Source organism: Lissotriton vulgaris, chromosome 4_1 (genome assembly GCF_964263255.1).
Source record: "Lissotriton vulgaris chromosome 4_1, aLisVul1.2, whole genome shotgun sequence".
Classification (NCBI taxonomy): domain Eukaryota; kingdom Metazoa; phylum Chordata; class Amphibia; order Caudata; family Salamandridae; genus Lissotriton; species Lissotriton vulgaris.
In genome coordinates, this window is record NC_141691.1 from 1,173,002,359 (window position 1) to 1,173,017,451 (window position 15,093).

Below are 15,093 nucleotides of genomic sequence, written 5' to 3' on the forward strand. Positions count from 1 at the left end.
TCAAGCATGACACATTAAACGCATCCTATCACAGCTGTATCACCAACAGTTTACATGCCAATATGTTTATTCTTTGTGTACGGTGTCGTTGATCTATTGTTGTATTGCAACGTTAAAATAATAAAATAACATTAAAAAGGTTTGAAACAAAAAAAATGATATACAAAAACTCGCTCGATGTTGGAAAATGTACATATATTTTAACTTTGACACTAGCTGTACATATATTTTTACCTCAGCACTAGCTAATCATCACTACTGAATAGAAACACTGTTGAATAGATAAGAAACAAATGTTTCATAGCAAAAAGAGGCCTCATAGACCACTGATGGTTAACACCCACATGTGGGCTCACATACACGAATACTGCAAGATTATGCCGATTATGCCATGATAATTAGATGATAGGAGAAAATGACAATTGACACTTCTACCAGAGGTCTCTATTCAGATTCACATTAATCAGGGTATACACAGTGGCAACAACTCTATTTGAGAAAATATTCCTAACGTGTAGCCAGAGAAGAGGCAGGCAGGAGGTCATGAAGGCTAATACTGAAAGAAAGGTCCCTTACCGGATCATTTATCTTCACAGTACATGTAGGTAAGAGGGCTCAGTTAGTTAAGCTCTTGCAAACAAAATATTGTGTGATTCACTGGTAATGAGATCAACCCAGCAAGGCCAACATCTTTTCCCACCTTTTTGAACTTGATGAAATGATTACTATTAATGTGGGTAATAGTGAGTGCTTCTCTTAAGAGTGCTTACATTAGTAACAACTGCCTTATGAATCCTTGTGTCCTGGAAGCCCCATGTGGCCATGTCGAATCTGAAGCGGACGCAAATAGCAGGGGCCCTGAGTAAAGAGCATAGTACTTCCTATAGTAAACCAGTGGCAGCGGCACTACAGATATACGATTCTAAAGCGGTGAGTTCAGCCCTATATGGGACTGAATTGTGGGGTTTTGAAAGGATGGAGGACCTCTCTAGATCCGAGAAGAAATTTTTGAGGAGTTTAGTTAAGCTACCCCAGAGCACGCCCCTTCATCCTTGAGGCTAGACTTGGGCAGGAAATCGATCACAGACAAGCTAAGTTATGTGCGCTGTTGTTTTAGAGGAGGATCAGTCCACCCCCAAGTTATGCTCGTATGCCAAGGCCCTCGAGAAACAGAATGTGATAGATTGGCATATAAACGTAAAAAAACGCCTATTAGCCAACATAGGGCTTGAGGGCTACAGGGAAAACAGGGACTCAACATCATTCCCCACCACAAAGCACATCAGTGCGCAGTACTCGGACAGGGTAGCTCAGTCCGCTGTCGTTAACTCCACTGGGGGCCGGCTAACCTCAAAATTCACTGATTTTAAATCCGTTTACTCCTTGGAAAACTATTTAGACACCATCCATTGACAGACAATTATATATGTAATTCAGGTTTGGTACGCTTTCCTTCAATGCCTTTACCAGCTCCTGGCAAAACACCTTAATGTTATCTCAGTTCTATTTTATTTGCACTGCTACAACTGAATCACCTGCGCATGTACTCTTTGCTTGCCCAGCCTGCTCACGCCTATTTGCAAGCAGTTGGGTAAACACAACTACGGTGAAGCTCTGTCAATACTTAGATAGGATCCAAGACCACTAGTAGCCTGTGCAGTCGCAAAGTTCCTGGGTCATATGTGGGGTATCAGGAGGAAGCTGCTGCTATCAGGATGAGGAGAATTAATCTTTGTAATTGTTTTTAAGCATCAGAATAGCACTTTGTTGTGGACGAATTTAAGATTTTGTATTGGCAGCATACCAGAACAGTGGCAACATGGCAGACCCTGTTAGAAGATATATATATATTCTTTTTTAGGTTTTTGTGGTTATTAGTCTCATTCGTACCAGATAGAGGGTTGTTTAGCAAGCAAATTACAAACCTGGCTCTAACCCCACATGGCCTGATGCTCTTGCTACGCAACTCAAGATGTAACCCTTTTAAAACACTTACGTAGGAGCCGTATTGCACTCTGCACTTGTATTGTTGAGTGCTCATAATAGTAACAACATCCTTATAAACCCTATGTGAAACAAATATTATATAAATGAGTAACTTTACCTTATAATGATAGCACTTACCATAGCACTATTAATGACAACTCAGATGAATATTCTAGGATTACTTCCAATCAATATAAAGGCCTAAGGCTACAAGCAAATCCAACTGAAACACTACTAACAGTGTGTTTAGGAACCAAATCAAGTAGATTTTTGTTCTTCAGGAAACTAACACAATCAGTTCAAAGTTCTTTCTGTATCATGTCTAAGAGTGACTGATCAGTAACTTCACAACTAGTTTCTCCTGAACAATAACAGAATTTTCCACCTCCCTCTCCCATTAATGGAATTGTACCGATGTAGGCATTTATGGTGCGGACTCCTTGCAGTTCATAGTTTGTGTTCTTGGGAGCGAGTCAGGTTGAAAGGTTCCAGCTGGTCAAGAACTTTTGCAAGTTAGATTGGTCTTTGGCGATATTCATACATCCCTGCAATGAAAGGGCCTCGTATATAAGACTGTATCATACTGTGCCGTACGCCTCAGAGCAGTGCCCAGGAGGCACAGAAGAGTATCAATTGCAGCAATGACTTTCTTTATCTACATAGATTACACTATCTGCCAGATCTATGGCCCATTTGTCTTACAAAACCAAAACTAATAAGTAGGGACACAAACAAAGGAATCAAGTTAACCCTTTTCTCTTACAGGTGTATTAACTAGAGGCCACTTTTGGTAGTAGTACACAAAATGCAAATGATGCTTGTTTGGCCGATCTTTTTGGACAAACACTTATATCAACAGAGTCAATAGAATTTTGAAATTGTTCGTGGGTACTTCAGTGACTGACTTTCCCAAATTAAGGAATAAAGTGTTGACTCCTTCAAAGGGGTTGAAGCCAGTCTTAACTCGGGGATAAGTTCAAATACCTGTCCACAAGAGCACTTATCTCTATAAGGATGCAAGTGATTTGTGGTTCATAAATTGAACATTTTGTGGGCAGATAAATAATATTGTTTGAGTAGAATCAATACTTCAAAGGATGTCCAAGCTTTCTCCGATATCTGTTCTTGTATTTACGACATTAATAAACAGATATATTATTTCCCAATCGACATCCAACGAGAGCAGAAACACAGCAATTGCAGCTCTGACTGGCTCAAAGTTAAACTACTAAAATGTGTTATATCTTGGTCTAAACAAAACCCTGTTATAGAGTGCAATATTTTCAAAATGTTTATCATCCACGTACAGGCCCAGACTTTTGACTGCAGTCGCCGGTTCCGGTGGCACACCCAGCTCCACAGGCCAGAATTTCTCGCTCCAGGGGTTGCCCGTGATGGAAATAGGCAACACTTCCGTCTTGTCTGGGTTGATTTTTAAGGAGTTCTCGGACATCCAATTAACCGTGGCTTTGAGTATGTCCTGCAACCTGGTAGACGCTCCCGGGCCATCATACAGCCGGATGATTATCTGGGTGTCATCGGCGTAGTTGTATACTAGGCAGTCCATCCTATTCAGGAGTGCAATTAATGGCTGCAAGTAAATATTAAAGAGTAGGGGTGACAGGGCAGAACCCTGTGGAACCCCACAAGTGATGGGAGCAGAGGTGGAAAGGATGTCTCCCAACTGTACTCTTTGTGTCCTGCCCTGCAGGAACGATGTAAGCCATGCATGTGCTGTACCCCTGATACCAAAAGACCTCAACCGCGACAATAGTTGTTCATGACACACGGTATCAAAGGCCGCGGAGAGATCCAGTAGTACCAGGGCGCTCGGTGTTTTTATATCAGCTCGACTCCTCAATTCATCCAGGATTGATAGCATGACTAATTCCGTGCTATGGTTGGCACGGAACCCTGCCTGATTGGGCTCCAGCAGGTTGTTGCTCTCTAGATGTCCTGAGAGCAATGCCAGCACATGCTGCTCAATCACCTTAGCCAAAAAAGGCAACTGGGAGATGGGTCGGAAGTTCTTCAAACACTTCGTGTCCGATCCAGGTTTTTTTAGTAGAGGAATCAGGCGAGCCTCTTTGAAAGCTAGAGGGACCTGTCCTGTGTGAAGTGAAGTGTTCAACAAATGCAAGACTTCTTTCTCAATACCTGGCAGTGCCAATTTGAACACATCGGGGGGGGCATGGATCAGCCTGGGAGCCGGATTTGACTCGGTCCGTGATTGTAAGTAGTTCCTGTTTTGCAATCGGGGAGAACTCAGCTAACGGTATAATATCCGGCGGGGCAGTGTGGTCAGGTGGGCGAGGACAGTCGAGGGGTGTAGTTGCAGCAATTTCTCCCAGAATATCGGAGATCTTGTTCACAAAGAAGTCCTGGAACCTCTGGCAATCCTCCTGGGCGAACTCAGTGCTTTGCTCTTTGTTTAACCTGAGCTCAGCCAGGACCCGAAAGATTTCCTTCTGTGGATTTCTAGCTGCAACTATTCTTTCCTCAAAGAAAGCAGCCTTCCTAGTTTGGATGGCTAGTTTGTAAGTCGCTAAGGATGAGATATATTCTTTCTTGGCAGTGGCGTCATACTCTTTCCGCCATGCTCGTTCTTTCCTCCTCACCCCACGTTTCATATCCCGTAAGGAGTCATTATACCAAGGAGCCCCAGCTCCTCTCTCCACCTTCTTCACCCTACGAAGGGGTGCCACCAAATCAATGGCTCTCCCCAGTCTATGCTGAAGTTGTCAACAAAGGGCATCAATATTAGCGTCCTGCTCCTTTACTGAAGGAGACTCTTCCAGGAGATGCACCATTTTCTCCCCATCGAAGTTTCTCCACTTCCGGGCCATTTTCCAACCTTCCCCAGGCTTGGACAGGTGGCCGTTCAATAGAATTCTGCCCCTTATTAAAGAGTGGTCAGACCAGGCGCATGGCAAGATCTCTGTAGAACCCTGGACTGGCATAGTTGTCCAAACTAAATCAAGCACTTGTCCCTTCTCGTGTGTCGGTCCCTTCACCTGTTGAGTGAAGTCCAAGGAGGAAATTGCCTCCTCAATCTGTAGCGCTTGCCCCTCTTTAGGGGATTTTTCCCAATGGTAGTTGAAGTCCCCAACAACAATCATTTTGTCATATCTCGAACGCAGATCCTGAACCAATCTAATAAAGAGAACCGGGAATTCTGGCGAAGCCCAAGGCGGTCGGTATACCACCAAAAACACCACACATACCGCCCCCCGCCTGAGCTTTACCGCCATAACCTCTGCGCCCCCAATGTCTCTTTTGCTGTCAGTATAGTACTCTTCTTGTAAACTTCCCCAAAATACGCTGCACCCTCACTGAGTGTGTACTTGACCATCCTGATAGCAAAAAAATCAACAGGAAATGTTCATAGGCGAACAGAGGGCTTGAATCAGCAGCAAACTTGGTATGTTAGCATTGGAAAGAGTTTAGGAGCTTTTTGCGGATGCCAAAAAAAATAGAAAATGGAATATAAATAAATCAGTGAAGGAGGCTGACAAAGATCTGGTTCTTTATACTGTATGCAGTAATAGTTAATGGATGCAATACTAAAACAAATATTGCTTTACCTTGTGATGAGCATCCACAAACTAGGAGCTATGTAATATTTAGTTGAAACACTACTGCTAACCTTAGGGAAATGACAGCAATAGAGAACACAAAAAAGCTAGTCAACAGGACTTTTGGGAGAAAAAAAACAACTGCAAACTTACGAAAATAAATGGGGCTTCAGTTTGGCCAGTTAGCCTCTGTGTGTCTTTCTGCTGCAGTGACTGAGCATACAACGTTGAGGAAAGCAGGAGTAAGTAATAATTTCAACCAACATTAGGAAGAAAATGTACCTGAACTTTAAGTCAGAACTATAGTTCTTATTATAAGCCTGTTAAAAGCAACGCAGAAAAGCATGATGCGTTATCAGTCCAGCTGAAGAGGTCTGTGGCCTGATATTGCAAAGTCCTCTAGGGGTACTTCAGATATGAAGCAACAAACTTGATCATGAAAAGGGTGCAATACATCCCACATCTTTCTTAAAGAGTAGCATTTTTTAAAACCTTTAATACCCTTCTGTATTTTAAGTTCTCTAGTTTTCAAGTCCGTCTTCCATGTTTGAAGAACTGTGGTTGTAGTTCAAGTAAGCGGGTGGCCTCTCAAGTTGTATTCTTTCTTCCCTACCCTGGAGTATATATAGTGAATTTCATTTTGAAGATTTTTAATTTGTACCACTACTTAGGTTTAACTAGGAGTCCCGAAAATATTTTTCTGATCAGGGCTTTAATAGTTCTTAAGAAGGAAAACCTTTGAACTGGCTCTAGAGGGCATAAATGAGCTGAAAAGGTTAGTACTAAATTCAAAGTTTTTCTGAACAGGGGCTCCAAAATAGGTTTGGCCCAGGACACTCAAAATCGTTAAGGTGCACTTACCTCTCCATCCCTCCTTAGGTCGTTAAATTAAGTACCATATACTGAGTAATGATACCTATGATTTAAATAGCTTAAAAACGACGTAAGAGCTGCAGTATTTAGTATGATATAAGGCCCAAGTTATTATCATTACTCTGATAACTCTTCAGTAAAAGCATTGTGGCATAATACTACACGTCTGTGCTTGCTGCCATCTTTGCCCCTCGTTCAACTGTTACTTTCCAGAACACACGAAAAGCAGTTACAAAACAACCACCATACCGTCCTTTTAGGCAATACAATATAGTAGATTATTTTAATAATCTGTGGGAAACATTGATGTGCCAAACTACTGTAGACTAAACACAGAGGACTAAAATATTGTGAAAGTATAAAAGTATATAATACTGAACATATATATATATATAAATATAAACACACACACACACATGTACATATATATATATATACGGTGCTGGAAGTCCATATGCTTGCAGATTGGCTATATATATCTATGGATGTTCTGTTCTTAAATCTACATCTTTGTACATTGAAGATATACACACACACACACGCACATATATATATATATATATACACACACACACACACACACACACACATACATACATACATACATATATGCACACACACACACACACCCCACCTTCAAGGTACCCATATGTAGATTTAAGAACAGAACATTGATAGATACCTATATATACTTATCTTCTTGATATTTTGGTCCTGGCACGTCAATATTTCCCATCCCACGCAGTCTACTGACATGCAGCCATCCAATTTGCAGGCATATAGACTTCCAACACCTTATGTGCATTCAATTTATGACAGAGAAACGCAGTTGCTGACAAGCCACTTACCTGAATTTCAGGACTTGATTTATAATTGTTTCGCTCCTGTAAAGGAACGTCGTTTTCTGCAAAAGAGGAAGAAAGAAAAAATATCAAGCATGACAACATTTAAAGGAAGAACACCAGAGCTATATATACAATGAAAGCAGAAAGACTGAAGAAAAGGGTTATGTACACCACCTGCAGCCTGAGTCAGGTTGGCTCGGAGGGCCTGAATGGTCTCCTTGGCTTTCCGCAGTTCAAACTCCAGGACTGGACAGGGTTTTGGATAAAACACACACAGGCATCCAACCAAGGAAAGGGAAACAAAAATACAAAATAAAAAGCAAAGATGGGTGTGAAAAAAAAGTACATAGTTTGTATTGAAACAGAAAAGCATGCAGTCTACATGAAAATTATGAACACATGCAGCAGAGTTGGCTTGAAGGCAAACCAGCAAACACTTCTCCAAGTTAGACAGACTAAAGAGTCAAACGAGTCTGACAAGTAATGTAGTACATTTAGAAACAAATTTAAACAAACGGAAATCTAGAATGTATGTCGTCACTGGAAAGTGTATATCAGATGTATATAGGTGAAATTTGCAAATTTAAAGTTTAACACAGACTAAAATTCCAAATTTACAATTTCCTTTCTACTTACCAGAGGTTATATTCAAGTTTTGCTGTCTAATATAATTAATTTAGCCATAATAACGTGCTAATTAATTATATTAGCATAGATTGAGTTTAAATGAACTCAATAAATTATGCGGATACACATATTCAGGCACATTTGTTTTAGAATTTCTCTATCATACATGGCAAAGTATATAAGCATTAAATATGTAGCTGTGAATGCACTAGAGCAGCTCATATAGATAGTATCCATGTTATTCTACGGCTCGGCATTTAGAGGGCATTTTTATTCTCGAGGAGGACTTGTCAGAAATTAAAATCAAGTTAGCAGCGCTGATCTCGACAGTTCTCACCCTTGAAACCATGGCCGAATATGCTGAGAATCGCTCACGCTGGAGCAACCTCTGCTTGGATGGGTTCCCTCAAGTGGTTGAGGCCCATCACCTTGCAACCTTCACAGAAGACTGGCTCTGTTCCTGGTTTCCTGAGGGCTTGCTGTCTCCATGGTTCGTGGTGGAGCAAGTGAACAGCTCACTGGCGCAGCTCCCTCCCTCGAAGGCTCCACCCCAGCCCCTCATAATCAAAATTCTGAACTTTCGTGATGAAGATATGATCCTTTGAGAAGCCCGTACCCGTAGTACGTTTTTTGTGATTCCTCTCACATTATGATTTTTTTCAGACTACAGAAAAGCCACTCAACAACAAAGTAAATCCTTTGATGCCGCAAAAACACAACTCAAAAAGTTGTCCCTACAATATATGTTACTTTTTCCTGCATGGCTACACCCATCACCCCCTTCCCCCCAAAAGATTCTCCCAAGGAGATCCAGGTCCATCATTCTTGGCCTCCACCTGCTCCCAGACACAAAATCGTCTGGAATCTAAGGGCAGGCAGGGACGACGTGGAAGGTCTCTGACACTTCTGAACCTTATCCAATCGTGTCTCCGCTGGAAACGGATAATCCTTTCTCCCCTTTGATATATTCTGGGAGCCCAGATCGGAGGATCCCGTGGGCCACCCGGACGCTGATCCCTTGCTGAACACAAATTCACTTCCTACACACTGTCTCCAACTGCTCAATAGCGCTTGACCCACGGTGCTTTATTCACAAACTGACCTTTAAATGTATATCCTTCACAAAATGAAGTCCACCTCAAATACCTCCCCATGTCCCTGATTTATGTTTTGGGGAAATGTTGGGAGACAAATGCTTCCCGGGTAGAAGTGTGGGGTGGAGGTGGGATGGGCATTGTTGAGTTGGGGCCTGTATCTATTGTTTTGACCCCTCTTTTGTTTTGTTTTCTCCTATCATTGCCTGGTCTTCCTCGTTGTGCCTCATCTGACCAACACACCTTGTACTTCTCATATGCTATGCGAATTTCTAAAGCACATGGCTACCTGTAGGCTTCCGAGCGATGGCTGTGGACAAGTGGGCTAACACAAGGGGACTATTAATGTGGATATAGCCATGCTTTTAGCCTTTTCCTGAACTGTGATTCATTGTTTAGGCATCTTAATTATATGGGGAGCATGTTCCAAAGTTTGGGGATGAGATATGAAAAGGACCTACTGCCCCATATGGCCTTGCGAATTCTAGGTACCTTCAACAATCGACCCGGAGAGCGCTCTTATCATAGTGGGTCCTTTGTTGTTAATCTCACTATGTGCCAGACAGATTGATTTTCCTTGCCTCAATGGGAAGCCAGTGCAGAGAAGCTAGATGCTGAGGAAAAGATTGGGACCTTGTGTAGGATCCTTCCTGCCACATTTTGGACAACCTGGAACCTTTTGATTACATATTTGAAGGGACCCTACTTACAGAGATTTTCTACAGTCCAACCAGGAGAGAACAAGGGATTGAACCACAATTCTTCTGTATACATTCAGGATAATGTCTAGGATTTTAAGGAGTGTTTTAAGGGTTTCAAAACAAAGTATTTTTGGTCTGTGTATCCATGGAAAGGGACTTGTCCAGCCACATCCCCAAAGTTTTTGATAGAGGAGGAGTGGATGGGTTGATAGCCAGAACATTCTGGCCTCTATAAGTTGTTGGGGGTCAGGTCTGTTCCTCAGAATCGGGCAGTTTTTTTCTCCATTCAGTTTTACGTAGCAGTTTGCCATCCACTTGGATACTTTTTCCACACAGGGAGACAGCTGATGGGACTGTCATCCTTTTCCAGGGATGAGAGAGACAACCAATTGTGTGTTGTCGGCATATAATACTATTGACAGCCCAAACACCTGAAAAATTTCTGTCAAAGGGTGCATGTACAGGTTAAAAACTGTGAGGCTGCAAGTTGAACCCTGCAGGATCCCACACTACAAGAGAAGGATTTCAGAGTAGCATGAATTCTCACAAATTTGGAAACATCTGTCCTTCAAAAAGGATGGGAGACATCTTAGAGCGCAGCTCTTTACTCCGGCTTCACCCATTCTGTACGTAAGTGTCTGATGTTCAACAGTGTTGAATGCTGCACTTAGGCCCAGGAGGATAATAGAAGCTGATCCTCCCTTTTTTTTTTCTGTGTCCTCATATTTCGCCCTTGGTGACCAAATAGTAGCACGTGGAGATGAACTTACTATCTCAGGTAAACTGGTAGGGGCTCTAAGTGGTGCAACACGAGTTGCCCGTCAGTAAATGATGCCAAACTCCAACGACACCACATTGGAACAACTGTCAGGGTTATATGCTGCATTAAAATACCCATTTCTATACCGATGTCAAGCTTGATGGGTATATACAAACGTAGAAAAGGTGCCAAGTAGCGTAATCATTGGACCTTGGGGGGGGGGAACCCTTGATCTATTAATAGACCATTACCAATTTAGTAAAAGCCAGAAATTTCCCTTACGTGAGTTGCCTGATCTTAAGCGGTCCAACTTCGATATTTGTAGCACAGAAGTGCGCCAGTCCATCAAAGAAGGTGGTAGCGGATCCTTCCATCTCCTATATATCTCCCTTCTGGCCAAGAAAATACCTTTAGAAGAGTACATTTTTTGCCAGCCCCTGAAACTCTGGAGAAACCCCAAAGATAACCAGAGCAGAACATAATATAACTTGGGATCCCAAGGAAGTGGAGAGTGATAGGCAAACCACATTCCAAAAAGATGATAAAAGTGGACAATCTCAAAACATGTGCAGATCGGAGGCAGCTAACAAACCGCATTTGGGGAATGACACAGGTGAATTATCTGAAAACTTACACAGGCAATGTGGTGAATAATAGGCCCTATGTAGAGTGAACAGGTGATTTTGGCGTAGCCAAGATGGTTTCACAATATTCCACATGATCTTAAAAGACTCGAACCACAAGTTCTCCACGCTATTGTTAGTAATATGTGCTGATCAGGCAACTGGAACTCACCCTCGACCTCATCCAATAAAAGGTTGTACCAGAGTGAGACCTCTTTCTTAGTTGGAGGCTTGTCTGTTAAGAGGGACACTATATTACTATCACCCCCCCAACTGGAACCTACCCTTAACAGAAATCTGTGAGTGTGCCCAGCTTTGTATTTGCAGGTATTTAAACCTAGAAAAACGAGCCACTATTCTCGAACTCAACACCTCCCACGGGAGTAAGCTGCCATCGACAAAAAGATCCCCACATACCACCAATCCTGCCTCTCGCTGCGGTACTGCAAGGCTATCCAAGAGCCAGCTCGGGGATCCAGGTGAATTCCATAATGGAGCCCTACAAGAATAATAATCAATTTTAATGGAACGCCTGAGTTTGACCCATGTTTTAGACATATCTCTCAACACAAGGGTTTTGTAAGGGGGCGTCAGCTATACGAGTTGACCTATGATCTCATAGGTGCCATTGACATGGCGACGGTGGCGTCACTCCCCCTGGCAATTCTTACTTTGGATGCCACCAAGGCCTTCGATAGGGTTAATTGGGTTTACCTATCGGAGGTCTTGGGTAAATTGAACATCGGTGAATAATTTAGGCCCGCAGTCAGACTCTTGTATAGGAATCCGTCAGCCTCTATACTTGTCAACGGGGAATTATCTGACCCATTTAACATCACTCGGGGTACCCGTCAAGGCTGCCCCCTCTCCCCCCTTCTATTCGATCTGTATATAGAGCCTTTTGCTCAAAGGATTCGGGATAATTGTAACATCAAGCCCTTTGTTTTGAAGGGTGGGAGAGGAAGGTAGCCTTATATGTGGATGATGTTCTCATTTTTTCGTCGGAACTCCGTTCGGCATTTCCGGCTGTAATTGCGTTGTCTGAGGAGTTTGGATCCGTGTCTGGCTATGAAGTCAATGCTGCCAAGACGGATATAATGGTCTGGAATGACCCTGTGCCCGTGGCAGGGGCAGGGGTACAGCTAAGTCCAGTCCTGCGTTACTTGGGCCTAAATATATATAAGAATATAAATGAGATAGTACATCAAATTTCTCGCTCATCGCCAAAGAGTGTCGTAGGATAATGAAATCATGGTCTTCACTTCCGTTATCGTTACTGGGCAGATCCAACCTAGTTAAAATGACTATTCTGCCGAAGGTTACGTTTTTATTTAACACCATCCCCCTTTTTTTTTAACCTACAATGATAGCTAAACTCCAAAGCGATATATGCTCTTTTATTTGGAATAATCGCATTCCTAGAATAGCCTGGAAGAAGATCAGGCACCGAAGAGAGAAGGATGGTTTGACGGCGCCTGACCTACAGCTCTATGGGTGGGCCTTCCAGTTTTCCCATGCCAGGATGCTGCTAAAATCTCCGATAAACTCGGGATGCGGGCATATGTTTGCGGCACTGCTTAGAGGGGAAAAGGTTGCTGATCACAAATTTTTGTTTAAGTTTGGGGATCCCAAGTTTTTTAAAGAAGCTGATCCTCCTTGGTACAGAAGCAATTTTAAATGACTGTTACAGCAAGGAGGGTAGTTTCTGTACGGTGTTGTGAGAATCCCATCTGTCTGGTAGGTAAACAGACAGAAAGAATTTTAATAAATACAAAAGGTTTTGGTTACCGACAGACCAAATTAGGGGGCCAATTCTTTTTTTTAAAGTCACAAAAGTGCACCCATGTTATATATACTAGCATTATGAGCAGATTTACAACTTTCATGAATTCACAGGAAGCAGGCCTGGAAATCATAACCCTAGAAAATGTTTGGGAGCTACATTTTAGCACAAGCAAAGATCCATGTGTAGATTTTCTCTTGCGAAAATATGTTGAGCATTTGCAATTCGCTTGCCCCCCCGACCCCTGTTTTCCCACCCTGGAAAAAGTTTAACCTCTACCGTTGTCAGGAGTACATTTCTAACCTTTCTCAGTGTGTGAAAAGATTGGAGAAGAGCAGGTGAAAACCCTTAAACATGCACATTTGTAGGCTTGCACAGACCAAAAAGGGTATTTAAACCCAGGAACTACCACTTCACGCTACTTCCAGTCCCAGTGTGTACATCTGCGGAATATGGGAATTTCTAGTATTAAAATCCTGCTTTTATAAAAGGTGTAGTATAATTACAGAGGCTATGATAAGAGCTCCTATGTAATGAGATTGCTGCCGTATTCTGTCACCTCAATGTGTGACACCAAAGGAACAAGTGGATTTTTTTTAATAAGACTCGTAGATTAATGAAGCATCCTGTCCCATGGACAAGTATATATTTTATTAAGAATTTAACATATCAAACCTACTACATCACAACTAAACAAGCTATGATACCTAACCCATCTACCATAACTAACCCACGTAATGTACGAAGCCTAGTACCATGTTTAACTTATAACCATACCATCCCTAACTTACCTTCACCTGTGCAGAGTACATATCTTACATGTGCCTTGAGTTGGCAGTTTTGTGAAAAAAGGTCAAGTAATGCCCATGTGACATTTAGCAACGGCTATGATACTGCAGTCTGATACAAAAAGCACTTGGGTCAAATTCAGGGGACTCCTGGTAATGACCTACAGTAATGTATCCTGCACCTCGACAATCTTGATTGCAGCTTTAGTAACAGTAAGACCTGTTGGATTTGCCGATGCTTGCTTCATCTCAATTTCTAACTTAAGCCAGTAGCAGTGTCTGAGTTTGCTAGTTTACGACTGGGAGGTCAAGAAAACTACGCCCGAGAGGCAGTCAGCAATAATGTGCGTTAATTAGGCATGTACAAGTTTAAATTCCCTTAAAACTCCCACAGAGCAGTTGACTGGAAAACCGACATGAGGAATCTGCACTTTCAAATCCACAGGTGTCCTAAATTGAACCTTTAAAGATCTGTGAATCTAGAAACAATTTTCCAAGCACATTTTCATAGGCTGCCCTTTGAATATCACAATTTCAAGCACATTTTCATAGCCTGCCCTATGAATTACACAATGTCGTGTATTTAGCCCTCAACAGATTCCCTTTGACAGCCAGTAATTTCAGTCATCTTTTCCAGCAGTGCCCTGGACATTTTTTCAATGGCACCAACATTTTATATGTTTATATTGGTTTTTTTTGCTTGGTGCACCTCCAGTTTAATTTCTCGATCTAGTCACGCGGTTCCCTACAGCAGTTAAAAACATGTCAAGTGAGTCTTTTGGCATTTTATCAACAGCAGCTGCATAAGCAAAGATTCATGTAAGCGTCACACGTGACCTGGCTGACCCGTTTCCTGAAAAGCCACGTTTTGATCATGTGGTTTTTCCAAAGTAAATCGATCAGGTTCGGTGTGAGGAAGGTCAGTTCACTGAATGACTTTATGTACACGTTTTCCGGTCTTGGGCTTTCATGTGAAAATCAAATGCAATCTGGGGCTTATAGCTGTGGTCTGCTGCTACTGAACTCAGAAAACTAACATCTAATAGTCAAGTTTTCAAGGATCTAAGCCCAGGCCTGTAAATGATAATGTCCATGATGACGTGTGGAGGTCACTCTAATCGCCGGGCTTTCCTGCCCATTGAACTCTATGGTTCTTCAGTTCTACGTTAGTGCGCGGATACCACTGTAACATGGACGTCAATTAGGGGTCGCAACTGAGACCCCTAAGCCACCACTGCGACCCTTGCCAGCGCGCACCTGCTGTACCCTACCCTAGCTGCAGGACATGTCAATCTGGAGCGTGCGGTAGTGCTTCAAACAATGACGGCCCTGGCAGAAATTATTGACACAGTCACACGAGGCAGTAGCTGGCGCGGCCTCCGAGTCAGACTGTTGGACTTGGCCCTTTTTGAAGGGTTATTACCAATTCCCATATTTT

The 15,093-nt window shown here is 42.5% G+C and overlaps 1 protein-coding gene across 8 annotated transcripts in view; it reads right to left on the reverse strand.

Moving 5' to 3' along the window:
* The window catches only part of RELCH (RAB11 binding and LisH domain, coiled-coil and HEAT repeat containing), an 853,871-nt gene that overhangs the window by 696,239 nt on the left and 142,539 nt on the right, over positions 1 to 15,093 (reverse strand). For 6 of the 8 annotated variants that reach the window (XM_086965404.1, XM_086965403.1, XM_086965400.1 and 3 more), the window contains exons 3-4: positions 7,454 to 7,525; positions 7,283 to 7,338 (exon numbers count right to left, since the gene is read on the reverse strand). In XM_086965404.1, coding sequence (XP_086821530.1) covers positions 7,283 to 7,338; positions 7,454 to 7,525 — 128 coding nt within the window. The remainder of the gene's footprint in view (positions 1 to 7,282; positions 7,339 to 7,453; positions 7,526 to 15,093) is intronic. The other 2 variants (XM_086965401.1, XM_086965405.1) reach the window with 1 other exon arrangement.